General features: G+C 34.3%; 1 protein-coding gene across 1 annotated transcript in view; it reads right to left on the bottom strand.

The window, feature by feature from the left end:
• Positions 1 to 2,653: 2,653 nt before the first annotated feature.
• MEGF10 (multiple EGF like domains 10) overlaps positions 2,654 to 14,132 on the bottom strand; it is a gene marked incomplete at its 3' end in the record, with an annotated part of 102,395 nt that continues 90,916 nt past the window's right edge. The window contains exons 17-25 of the mRNA XM_081320283.1: positions 13,118 to 13,246; positions 11,806 to 11,934; positions 10,374 to 10,502; positions 8,291 to 8,527; positions 7,079 to 7,206; positions 6,821 to 6,944; positions 6,635 to 6,679; positions 5,308 to 5,514; positions 2,654 to 2,814 (exon numbers count right to left, since the gene is read on the bottom strand). Of these exons, the coding sequence (XP_081176409.1) occupies positions 2,654 to 2,814; positions 5,308 to 5,514; positions 6,635 to 6,679; positions 6,821 to 6,944; positions 7,079 to 7,206; positions 8,291 to 8,527; positions 10,374 to 10,502; positions 11,806 to 11,934; positions 13,118 to 13,246 (1,289 nt within the window). The remainder of the gene's footprint in view (positions 2,815 to 5,307; positions 5,515 to 6,634; positions 6,680 to 6,820; positions 6,945 to 7,078; positions 7,207 to 8,290; positions 8,528 to 10,373; positions 10,503 to 11,805; positions 11,935 to 13,117; positions 13,247 to 14,132) is intronic.

Raw genomic sequence — 14,132 nt, 5'->3', positions numbered from 1 at the left:
AAAATTATGATAACAATACAACAATAAACTATCCTGGGAGCTGAATTATGAACTGCACACTTTTTTCTTTTTCAACCACAGTTATGGTGTGTTATGAGCCAAGATGTTATCAGTTTGAAATTGGAAATCCCACAATATTTTAACCTGCTCATTTTCTACTACTTTACCACTATTTGAAAATTATTCCCACCAGTTTAAACGGAACTAAATAAAGAAATGATTTTACAATTGTAGACTATCTCCTAATGTCTTTTTATTTAAATAAACATTTACAATTCTTTAACACTTAACATAAAGACAGAAATTTTGGAATAGGGAGCCTGGCCAGCACCAATGGAGACAATGTACATACAGCTGAGCATCTGCTGCATTCAAGTGCCCAGGTTTTATATCCATTATATGTCTTTTCTTTCACTGGAATTCTCCATTCCATTCTTTCTTTATATGAAATAAAATGAAATTCAGGAACTCTTCAGTGATAACAGGTACTAAGCCAATTTATTTTATTCTTAAATTGCTAATAAATTAAGACTGAAGGCTGGTTCAAAAAAAGATAGTCTTTATTTGTAAGCTTTTTGTTCTGTGACACAAAAACCAATAGAGCTGTTTCAGACATTATTTCAATCTTATCCTTTGGTAAGACATTTGAACTATTTAAGTTCCAAAACTCTACTCTTTTGTCCTGCAGGTTTGCATCTTCCAAGCATATTATGTGTTTTACTATACAAAGACATTGCATACCAAATCTAAATCAAGTTATGGCAGCACTTTTTGATGGCGAATGCCTTTGAAATAAAACACATTTTAGTTTCAATCCAGGTTTATCTGGAATATCTAGAAAACTTTTTTCCAACCCTACCATTATCTGCTTTCAGTTATTTAGATCTGAACCACAAATATTTTAAAAAATTTAATAGCCCTAGGGCATATGATTCACCAATTTTAGGAATTAAATGGTACGAAATAGAAAATTCAAAACTGCAAATGGAAAAACCCAACAATTACATTAAATACATATATAAGGAATAATCTGTTACTGTTAGGGCTAAAAATAATATAGTAATGGATAGCTACATTGTACAGAACAATTCTAGATTGAGAGCTGATTATTTGCCAATATTTTATGTGAAAATTCAGCTATTGGCACATTAAAGCATAAGAAAAATGCCCTTGAAACAGAGATGTTGCATTTATAATAAAAGAATTAATCATATCTAAGTTCTCTCCAGTTTAATATTTTTCTTATAAATAAATCCTTGCACTAATATTAAACCTGTCTTTTAAAAATCTGAATATTGCCACAGTTTACACACTTGGTAAATTGCAACTTTTAAGTCTGTGGGGAAATTGCTGTACTCAAATAATATTTTTCTTCAAAAAAAGAGAACTTCTAAATCTGATGAAGCTGGAAATAAGGGGAGTTGACAGGATTATAAAATATATTTTACCACTATTGTTCTAAACCACTAGAAAACACAACTACATTATTTTAAAATACAAGTTAATGAAATGTGGGCTACGCATGCCAAGTTTTCAACAATGCAAAAGTCCAGCTTAAGCATATTTTTCTTATTACTTTCCTATCATAAAAAGGTATCTTTTCAACAAGCATACAAAGATTGGTTCAATTAATTTCAGACATACTGTTCCTTTTGATGAACTGAAACTCTTTCTCATTCAAAGTGTACATATGTTATAACTGGCTTCTCTCGTCCAATTCTTAAAGACAGTTTGGTAAAAATAAAACATTTAATTATGTTTATGAAATGCTTATGGATATGTAGTTAGAGTAACCACTAGTTGAACCAACAATGGGCATGACAAATCCCATTTAATAATACAGGTCATCAGGCATGTTCATTCAATCTTCAACCTTCACTGATTCACTCCTATTCAAAATTATTCCTGTTCTACTGTATGTTATATTTCCATTACCAGCAACATGATAAATAACTTGGAGATTTTTCCAATCAGTCCAGATTACGGTGAGTTTACTCTGAGTATCTCTTTATACCATCTTTGCCATTGAAAAAGTGTAACAGTTTCTTTTTACAACCCCCGCCCATAATTAGTAATTCTGGTTACTTGGTAAGTGAATATTTGGCAGATTATGCGATCTTGATTGTATGTCAACATATATGAGCAGTGTGGTGGCCTAGTAGTGAAGACTCTGGCCTCCCACTCAAAAGGTTGAGAGTTTAATCCTAGGTAGTGGCGGATGTTTCCCCCTCAGGGCGCAAAAAGAAAATATCTACTGTGAACTCCATATAGGCATCAGGAAGGGCATCTGGTCAGTAAACATTCAGCTCCATTCAGTCACCCCGACTCTACCCCAAATAAAGGGATTACAGGGTCATAAAAAGAAAATAATTGTACATCAACATATATAAGTTGATAATGAAAGGTGGCTGCTTCTTCTAAGCAGTAGAGTTCTCACAAGCTTGGATAAGCCAATGCATCATAATGTAAATGTTTGCCTTTTTAAAAAAAGTTTGATGGAAAATCTGACATGATTTTCCAAGCTTAACGTCTATCCATCAGCAATGAATGTATAGAAACTCTAGTCTGATTCTCATCCTTTATGTACAGCAAATGTTTACTGGATGCTGGTAGGAAAACAGAAGAAGAATAACCAGATTCCGCTTTTCAAGGATTATTCACTGTTTTCATCTTTGTCTGAAGATGCAGAACTATCCCGAGGAGGCAGCAGGTCATAGTGGCAAGGGATGTGGCTGTTTTTTGGTAAATCATAAAGATCTTGGCTGATAGGTCCATTATTACTTAAATTGCCTTGGACAACACTAACTGTTGGTTCTGCAATTTAAAAAAAATGTATGCATTATTACTCTGATATTGTGAGAAAGAATTATAAAATTTAATCAAATTAATGAATCCATTCATTTAGGAGTTTCCATGCTTTAAAACAGGACTCTCAAAAGGAGGAAGCTGCTGATAGCAAGTAGCTTTGCCACAGCTTTTCTCCACCCACAGCTTTTAAACTCCTTTGGAGCAACTTCCCTTAACTACCTCAACCAATAGATATACATGAGGGCAAAGTCACCCATAAACCTCCTGCATTTCACAGTTCTTAGAGTGCAAGACAATAGTCAATTCATATATATATGCCATATTACATTGCCCCCCTATAAAGGTGAGATAAAAATCTAATTAACCAAATGAATCCTAGAAAAGGTGTTTTATTTCCAAGAGTATGTGTGGTGAAAAATCTTTGGGTCATATTGGAGTTTCATTTGGTAATGAAACTCATAATACTTAAATCTGGGGGGAAATCTACTTTAAAAATAGATGATAAAATGTTCTATTGGAAAGCTGAAGCAGAAGCTTTTGTGATGTTAAACTAATTACTATATAATGGTTGTTTTAAGGATTTGTCCTGACTTTAAATTAAATTTGATCTTCCAGTTCATAACAGTGGTAGTATTTTTCAACTTAAGCATGTCCTAATGGACCAATGTACACCACATGCTTTGGCTACTTCAAAGGCATCTGAGATACTCAATCATTTGAAGGAAGCCATGGCAGAGGTAAAATTTATAACATATCTCTATGTAAAGTTTAACTATATTTTTAAAATGGAACTTTTGAGATATTCAAAACATAGACTTAAGAATTACAATCTTTGATAATGCCCTATCAAGGGTTTCATGTTCTTACAAATGTTAAAATGTATCAGTAGATTTGAGATTGATGTTGATTAATCAAAGAATTGTATTTTGACCACTTTGGATTCCCCAAAGAATGTGCTTGAAAGGATAAGCAGCTTTCTTTTTTGGAGGTGTAAAAAATTTGAGGGATCATTGATCCGTATTGTGGGGTCATATGATCATCTGGTATGTTTTTGGAATGATATTCTAATGTATAAAAAACTGGAATAGTATTTTAATGTACATAAAACTACTTTAATGTACAAGTTGTTATGTAAAATGGCTATACAATGTGATAAAATAATAAAATAAAATAAAAGTAGATGTATGGCAAAATCTTAATATGTTAACGTGAATGCTAAATTCAACATCAAAGCCTTGGAATTATTTGGGATACTTGGCTGTCCAACTTTGTTTCAAAGCATTCAATGATGTAGCAGCAACAACTCTTATTACTTACTCATTGTCATGGTCCTAAAATTCTTTATTTAGAATTTGAATTTCTCTTGCTAAAGCTGCCATCCATTGGTTCTTGTCCTATGCTTGAGCACTGTGGAGTTGCTGCATTTGTCTCCACATAACTCTTTGTGCTGGGCATCTTCGTCTTTCATTATTCTGGAGCTTCCAGATGAACATTGTCCTATCTCCTTCTTGGCCCTATGTTATTCCCCATCGACAAGGACTTCCCAAAGTAGCTCATCCCATTTTCTGCCTCAAGTTGTTTAATGTCCATCTGACAGCCAACCAAAGTAGATGAAGCTTAGCCTCCAATCTTAAACTTAATTCAAAACCAAACTTCAGTGCTTCCCCATTAATTATAACTGGAAAGCACAACATATCAGCTGCTGTTTTCCCCTGTGTCACTTATATGTTTATTTAATCATTTTTCTCCTGCTTTCCATGACAAGAAATCTGAATTTTCAGGAATTTTCAGGAATTATATAGCTGAATTATATAACAGGATGACACATGCCAAATTGAATGCAACCTTTTTTTTAAAGAGCTGCCAATATCATTTTTATTTCTTGGCAAAATTGGAAATAATTTTCAGGCATTGTAGTCTCTTATGAGAAATAAATCCTTTCAAATAATTATGCCCAACAATTTTATACTCTTTTCAGTCACCACCAAATAACCAAAATGAAATGATGAAAAAGTACTTCATTTTTGCAGTATTTTTATTTAATAATTGTATGTTTATTGACATAATAGTTTCATTTCTTCATTTTGGACTCTCCAGCAATTTCTTAATCAGTTATATAGAAAGGCTTTATTGTTGTGGCTCTTTAACTAATGAATTAGTCCTCACGTACCACTTAAATAATTTCTACTTAAAATAAAGTCTTTCCCCTTTTTCAAGGCTCTTTTGATAATGGCATGAAACAATTTGCGTGCATTTCAAAATAGTGTTTTATCATGACAACACAAGATAGTGGAGGGCATCATAATGATAGCCACTAATGCCTTCTAATTTAAGTTTTTTTAAAAATCAAGTTATTCATTACCATTATTTATAGACTATCTTTAAATAGGCAGTGGAGTTCTAAAAATAGACAGACTGGTGATGTGAAAGCAAAAATAAGAAAAGCAGAACAAAGGTTACTGTCATAGAAATGGTAAAAATTCTAAAATTGGGACTTACCAACTTCATATACATTTTTATTAGATGAAACAGAGTTATTAATTTCTGCATAGGCAGAATCCCTGTGTGCTGGTGATTTCATTTCAACATATCCACATTCTGAATTTTTTGGCATAAGTGCTGGTGGATCTTTAATAGTAGCATATGGGTTTTCAGAGCTACTCAAGGAACAGCTACTTAAATTATAGTCAGAATTCTTTATTAGATCTAAGAAAAAACAAAAATGATAATTTAATGGTACTACAGAAGGACAGTGAATAACAAATTAGAATTATTCTTTAAACTGTTTTGGTTATTTGTCTAGTTTCTATTTTTAGTGCAACTTAAATAGCAATACACAGTGAAACAAACCAGCAAATTAGTTCATGCTAAGCCAAAGATTTCTTCTGCATTGTTTCAACTGTTCACAGTGAATTTAATGAAAATTAAAGCCCTTGGAATAGTAGCTGTTATAAACTTGATATAAATCAGTATCATGATAAGGTTGTGGAAAAAGCCAACATTATTTTAGGTTGCATCCAAATAAATATAGTTCCTGAATTATGGGGAGTAGTATTTCCACTTCAGTATTGCAGTGAGTTCTGGGAACATCTCTAGCATTCAGATAAAATTGAAGAGGTTCAGAGAATAAGGAAGAAAAACTAAATCTTATGAAGGGAGACCGAAGGAGCTCACAATGTTTAGCCTTAGTGAAGGACACAAGGTAATGAAGATCCATAGTTTTTTGTTGCTAGAACCAAAAAGTATAAGCAGAAAGATGATAGGCTAACCTTCATTGGAAGCAGAGATGGTACAGCTATATATGAAAATAGTTTAATAAGGATTCCTTGACTTAGCAGGGGGTTGGCCTAATAACCAAAAAATTTCTTTCTAACTCCGTTAAATAAAATGATGGGTGGAAAGATGCTCAAAAGGCCAAAGAAAAAAACCCAATTGTTGTATTCTTTTTCTTTACATTCAGCAGCCATGCAACATATATAAAGGGACGTGGTGGCTCAGTGGGTTAGGATGCTGAGCTTGTCGATCAGAAGGTCGGCAGTTTGGCGGGTCGAATCCCGAGTGCCACATAGCAGAGTGAGTGCCTGTTACTTGTCCCAGCTTCTGCCAACCTAGCAGTTCGAAAGCACGTAAAAATGCAAGTAGAAAAATAGGGACCACTACAGTGGGAAGGTAACAGCATTCTGTGCGCCTTTGGCGTCTAGTCATGCCGGCCACACGACCACGGAGACATCCTTGGACAAGCGCTGGCTCCAGGACCAGGGTTGCCTAGCTTCAAGAAATCTACCATCTACCAATGTATTTTTCTTTGGAGAAATTTCATACTCACCTTTCAAAGATTTCCCCAAACAGCTTCTGTCGACTCCAAAAACCCCTGTAAATAATGGAGAAGAAGAAAGCCTAAATATACTAGTGGTCTCTTCTGCTGGGAATAGTTATGTTTATTGTATTAATTGTTCTTAATTTCTAAAATCTATAGTGTCGTGTTCTGAACTGTCTGTTTTCATATTCATACCTAATTCATTGTGGTAGCCTCCATGCTTCCAATCAGCAGGCAATGTCCCTGTGTAATCCATACCTGGGGCTCGCTTTTGAGGATCCATGTTTTTAAGATTCACAAACAGTTGGTTTTTGTTTGACTGTTTCAAATTTAAAAAAAAGTAAATAATAAAATATTTCATTCTATAGAAGGCAACTGAAAGTGTGGTGTTTTTGAGACAGGAAGTTCATACATCCATCTAGCATGAATTATGCTGCCTTTTTATTTTCTTACCTTTGACAGAGTCATCCTATTCAAGTTGTTGGCATTTGCTGCATTTGAGCATTGTGTTAGAGTGTGATAGCTGGGGTTGGAGAAGTAGTGACTATTAGTGCTTCCACCATTATTATGAGGCACAGTTTCTGCAAAAAAATAAAGTAAATGCTTCATTATTACCCATCCTTGCTTTATATCATAATTCTGAACTATCAGACAGCTCTCCTAGAATTAAAGGATATATTAAGAATGGTCTATCTAATTGCTTTGTAATCCTTTTTCATTCCTAAATGAATCTTCTAAACTTAGCTTAGTTTCTTCTCAATTTTTATGATTCTTTTTAAAAAATATACTAAATGATCAATTAATATTTCACAGTTTTATGGAAATAAAATGCATGTCTCTGCACTCTAAAATTTATTTATTTAATAATTCAGATTACTGCTAGCCTTTCATCTGTTTTTATGTGGATGTTTCAAATACATCTTATTACCAAAATGAAATATAATTTGTTTTCAGTTTATATAAAGGTCAAAGCAAATATAATACTGTTTTATCCATGTAATTTGCATTGTAATACATTGGGAACCATCTTAGAAATACCCATTCCTTTGTCCCAGCTCCTCCCACATATAAATGTCTTTTTAAATAACAGGTAACAAGTTCATTGGCAGAAGCAATGAATGTTAATCTATTTGGTTTCCCCATAAATTACCAAAATAACTGTCTCTAAATTGTTCTGATAAAACAAGATCAGGTAACTAAATTTTTCCAAATGTTATTGGATTCCAACCATTGTTTAATAGTAGCTATTCTTGGCAGATGAGAACTGGAATTCAACTACATCTGGAGGATCAAATATTATTCAGAGACATTAAATTACTTTGGGAGATTGTAATGACTACAGCTAAGCAATGTAAAGAAAGTTAGTGGTTAACAAGTAGGAGATACTAAACAATTTCAGCATAAAATGCTGTACTGAGGTATAAGAAAGAATTCTAGATTTTCATTTTTCTTCATAGCACTATGGTCTATCTATGTGGTCACTAGGAGTCGAAAACACTTTGATGGCACATAATCAACCAATCAATCAAAGCAAAATCTCCTGTTCCTTTACAATTTGCTAATACCATACAAAGCCCTTAACCATTGAAACAATTTTTAAAATTTCCTTTGCTAAAATTATGTCTAACAGAGATAGAATTAATGCCTGTGATATGGTATTCGTACCTGAAATTGTATAATCTGCATTGATAACTCTCATGGCAGGTGTATAGGTAACTGCTGGCATATTTGTTCCTTTTCCTTTCTGCTTTTGTCTGTAAATAATGAACAATGCAAGCAGGAAAAGGACAACAAGGACAAGAATTATGATTCCGGCAATAGCTCCAATTTGGTAAGAATCAGCTGGGATGGCAGCACTAGTACGGCTTAAACTGTTTAGGTTTCCAACAATGATCACCCCTGCTGTGAAAAAAAGAAAGAAAGAAAGAAAGAAAGAAAGAAAGAAAGAAAGAAAGAAAGAAAGAAAGAAAGAAAGAAAGAAAGAAAGAAAGAAAGGTCATAAACATATAAAAGAAGTCCTATGTACATATTTTTCTTATGATTGTGTAAGATAAACAATATATACTAGAAGTGTATGACATGTTTTGAGATGAAAATATTGTTCATACTCAACTCTAATCTACTGGCAGCATTCTAACACTGTTGCAACATCTCCCCCCATCTCTGAGTTAGAACATACCATTAGGAAATGGGTACAATTCCTTTAAGATTAGAATACATTTTAGAATGGCCTTCTAAGGGTGAAAGAGGGCATTTGGGGATCATAACGTTTCAACATTTCAACTTCAAAATGTTTTGAAATGTCTAGTATACATAATTTATAAATGGTTTAAGTATGCTTGAAAAATATGCTCAGTAGGCCAGAAATGGAACATGTCCATACACTGCTGGAACTTGACCACCTAAGTATTGCTGATGAAATTATTTCATACTTCAAAAATTATGAAATATTTTATAACCTGTATAAAAGTTAGCCACAGTAAAATAAAACAGAGATAATTTCCAAACAACTTTACAGATTATAAATCATACACTTTTAAAGGAGAGGTCAAATAAATATAAAGTGCCAGATGGGAATAATAAGTGTTCGGGATGTATCTGAAAATTCAGCTGCCAATCCACTTCCTATGCCAAATGCTAATAATACCTTATACACCTCCAGGACTGTTTAAAGGTAAAGGTAAAGGTTCCCCCGCACATGCGTGCTAGTCGTTTCCAACTCTAGGGGCCGGTGCTCATCTCCGTTTCAAAGCCGAAGAGCCAGCGCTTGTCCGAGGACATCTCCGTGGTCATGTGGCCGGCATGACTAGACACCAAAGGCGCACGGAACGCTGTTACCTTCCCACCGGAGTGGTCCCTATTTTTCTACTTGCATTTTTTCGTGCTTTCGAACTGCTAGGTTGGCAGAAGCTGGGAAGAGTAACAGGCGCTCACTCTGTTACGCAGCACTCGGGATTCGACCCGCCAAACTGCCGACCTTCTGATCGACAAGCTCAGTGTCAATTAGATCAAATTGGAAAATGTTTAATTTTTTAATCCTGAACCAACTTAGTTCAGATAAAATCTTCTTAATGTAAAGCAGTTTTCTTTTGATTAAACATATATTAGATTGTGCATTAAGTCTGATCTTAATCATGCTTAGGAAGAGGTCAATGCCATGTAAAAGATAAGGAATTGTGTCTTATTATGCAGGGACGCGGTGGCTCAGTGGATTAGGATGCTGAGCTTGTTGATCAGAAGGTCGGCAGTTTGGCGGGTCGAATCCCGAGTGCCACGTAACAGAGTGAGCGCCTGTTACTCGTCCCAGCTTCTGCCAACCTAGCAGTTCGAAAGCACGTAAAAATGCAAGTAGAAAAATAGGGACCACTACGGTGGAAAGGTAACAGCGTTCCGTGCGCCTTTGGCATCTAGTCATGCCAGCCACATGAACACGGAGACGTCCTCGGACAAGCGCTGGCTCTTCGGCTTTGAAACAGAGATGAGCACCGGCCCCTAGAGTCGGAAACAACTAGCACGCATGTGCGGGGGAACCTTTACCTTTACCTTTTATGCATGTATAGAGTGGGAGTGGGATCCTAATAAATCACATATTGTCACATATTGTGAAATTAAAATGCTCAGCATTCTTCATCACTGTCTAGTATTCTAGTATTCTAATCCGAAAACTGAAATAGCAAAAGCTATTTAAAATATACTTTGGGAGGCAGTCCTGTCACCTTTTTAATGAACAATTTTTAGAAAATATTACCTTGGTCACATCTTGCTCCTTTCCAGCCAGGGCTACAATAACAGGTTCCAGTGATATGGTCACATGTTGAGTTGTTCAGGCAGTCACATATTTGCCGACAACCATAGCCATAAGTACCTGGGGGACACTCTTTAGAAATCAAGAAAAAGCAGATAGAGGTTTTACTTTATTCAAATTTGCAGTCAGCTTCATAAACTAGTTATAAGTGACTATGAGCAGCTTAAGAGTAAAACTGAGACTTCCCAATTCTTAGTAATGGAGAGTAAAGATTTGCTACGTTAGTGGGTATCCATTGATCAGCAGGGAAGGAAAGATTCCATTTCCCATACAACATGTCTTTCCCCAACTTTTCTTAAAAGCAGACCTTAGACGAATTGTGTATATGCAGGAGAAATGAGAAATGAAAGCCCTATGTCATGACAGGAGGTCTTCTTGTGTAACAAAGTCACATATGTTTACAGTGCTATAATCAGATTAGTTTATAAACTCCTTTGAGTTAAACTCTATGAATAAATTCTTATTGCCAGGAAAACCTGCAGGTGTAATTGATCACCACCAGATGGCAAGGTTTTACAAGAATTTATATCTAAGCTATAGCCTTATGTGCAGAAAGAGGCTTATAAATGCAATCAAATACAATTTAAAATAAATGCATGTACAATGTAGTATTCACTCCATGAAAGATAATGTTGTCACCAATTTTCTAAAAAGGCTCCACAGAAAATCAGGTTGCTAAAATAGCTGGGAAACCATCTGTTATAATAGAAATCAAACTCTCGGAATAAAATATATATTTCCCATTGTGATGTTTTAGACGTATTATATAAAAAATGTATGTTAGTAATTGCAATAATTGTAGTTGACATGTAGTTTCCTGGGTATTAACTGTAAATATTTTCTTTTGAAAAAACAAAGTTTTAGGGAAAAATACTGGTAAAATGTTTCTCATAATATGCCAAAGCCACCTAAGATATTCAGAACATATACCAGTTCTTAGAGGAAAAGAAAAACAAAATTGTAGATTTTTTTACACTGACGAAATATTATTGAAAGTAACTTCATCTAGAAGTTACAAACCTCCATCTTAGTACCCCTATTCACATTACATTCTTTTGGTTTCAATGGAATGTGACTTTGCTTAGAATTGCATTTTAAAAAGTTAACTATGCTCTCTTAATACCACCAAATTCAGTGAAAATCATGACTTAAGATCAAACTTTAAATAACTTCACTTTGGACTGAATTCAGGATGTATACAATATGGTGGTTCATGCTGTATGAAGTCTCATTCGTTGTCTTTGTCTTATCCATTTAGTTATCCCTGTAAAATTTTATTATAGTCATCGTAGTCTGAATAAGAAAGAGAGCTTAGTACAGTTTAATTATACATACATCTGCTATTAACAATGTATAAGAAGAATTTCCAACTCACTCTGTTCACAGTATTTTCCCATGAATCCTGTGCGACATGTACATTGGCCTGAGACGTGATCACAGTCAGCTCCATTCTCACACTGGCAGATTGATACACAATCTTTCCCAAAAAATCCCAGCGGACACCCTTGAAGAAGAAAGTAAGAAAATAAAATGAAGCAGTGTATATTCAATAACTGCCACTCTGAAGCAAATAACCCATCTATAATCCAAAGAAAAGATAAAGCATTATCATCTTTAAAAGTGTTTATAATTGAATCAACACTTCTCTAATAAAAATTTCTGAACTCCCTTAGTAGGATCTTGGTAGAGTATAATTCTAAATAAGTTGTATAGGTTATGTTCTAACTTTTACTACTTCATTACTTTGAAAGAAATCCAATAGATTTTTCAAGAGACAAAACTACTTTGCATATATTCTAGAGTTATGAAACAACAAAATAACATCAGAGCGGAAAAGAATAGAAGCTTTAATGGTAATAATTTCAGTAATCCAGTAATCTGCATTTCTGTAATTCTGGTGTGATGTAAACATGATATCATTATTATAACTGTAGGAGATGAGTAATCAGAAGCCACACCCCTCCTCATCCTTCCAAATCAATAATTGTTTCAGAGCTAATTGCATTACTAGTAAAAATATTAGGAGGCCTACATATTTTTAAAAAATAATTCTGAAAAGAAAGTTACATGAACATCTAAAAATATGGCTGCAGACCTTCCTATAATTCTTAAAATTTCAGTAAATTCTTACTTTCTTCATGCTTCTGTATAATCCACTCATTCAAGTCAATTGTGACTCTTAAAGCTTTGACACTTTGTGTTGGGAAGGAAGGGGTTTCATGCAGAACCTTAAAAAAGTCAAACTGCTTAAATGAATAGAAAGGTGCTATATTCCTGCAAGTCTGATGCATTTGTAATCATTTTTGAAATAGGCAGGGCTTTTTTTTGTCATAGAACGCTCAGAACGGAGTTCCGGCACCTTTTTTGGATGGAACCTTGTAGGCTAGGCAAGGCAGGTTGTATGACATATGTGAGTTCCGGCACCTTTTTCTTTTACAAAAAAAGCACTGGAAATAGGCATAGCTATTGAAATTCAAATTTCTTGTTCTGGTTTATATCCTATACAGTACCATTCCTCACTTTCTGACTTATGAATAATATTACTTGAAGATATTAAAAATTCCTAAAAAAACAGGAAGCAGATAGATTATTTTGTCACCCAACAGATGCTCCTCTAATTTTTAATTTTGATATTACTGTTTCTGAAATGCAGAATAAATTTATCAAGGTAAATATGTTTAACTCACTTTGTGTGCAGTAGAGACCAGTCCATCCTGGTGTACATTTACATTCTCCATCATAAGCACTACAGTGAGCACCATTGTGGCAATTGCAAGTATGAATGCAGTTTGGGCCCCAATGAGAAGGAGGGCAAGCTGAAACGAAACAAATCAAATAGTGTTTTTGCAACACGAAAATATGCAGAGTAAACATGTTATGGGTTTTGTCTGAGAGAATGTGCATAACAAAATTATCCAATTTTTAAGGAACATATTTAAAAATATAGTAAGAAGACTACAGTGAGAATATAAAAATGTTGTTTTATTTGGTTTTTTTATATCCTCCATAATGAACAATTAATTGTGGAAAAGCCAATGATGCGTAGGGGTTTGTCAAGTCATACATGTAAAAAAACAACAACAGAGGTTTTATGGAGATAATTCCAAAGGCTTTTTAAAATAATGGGGATAATTCTTCCTTTAAATATTATTCTTTTCACAGGAATGACATAAAATGGATTTTCCTAGTTTAAAAGTCAGGCTTAGCATACAGTAATATAACATAACATCCTTCCCTTCAGCTGGCACATTTATTTCTTTCAACCATTTTATCAGTTGTACTGTCAACGCTGCTAACATCGAATGTTATTGCTTGACAAGAGATGAAGAGATATGTTAAACTTGTGTATTGCTTTAAGACTTGTGTATTGTTTTAGTTTAAAATTGGTGGGAGGGAAGAGTAGGAATGCACTTTGAAGGCCATTTGTCTCTCTAAAGAAGACGGTTCTTCTAACGGAAGGGAAACTGATTCTTTAAATTAATTGGAGAATATGAGTAATGACAAAATTAGAAAGGTGGAGAATTGTGTTTAATTATATTGTGCAAGGGGTGGAGATTTCAGATTCCAGCTTCCTTCGAGCAAGCATTTGCCGGTGTATTAGGCTAATAAAGGACTTTTAAGGTAAACAATGCCTCAGAGTCACTTGAAAAGCCCATACATTGGAAACGTGACATGTACATTGGTAAGGAAACAAAACCTATT

The sequence above is a fragment of the Vipera berus genome, assembly GCF_964194415.1.
Source record: "Vipera berus genome assembly, chromosome: 2".
NCBI lineage: Eukaryota > Metazoa > Chordata > Lepidosauria > Squamata > Viperidae > Vipera > Vipera berus.
Note: the sequence above shows the minus strand (reverse complement) of the source record. Positions and strands in the feature narration are given on the sequence as shown.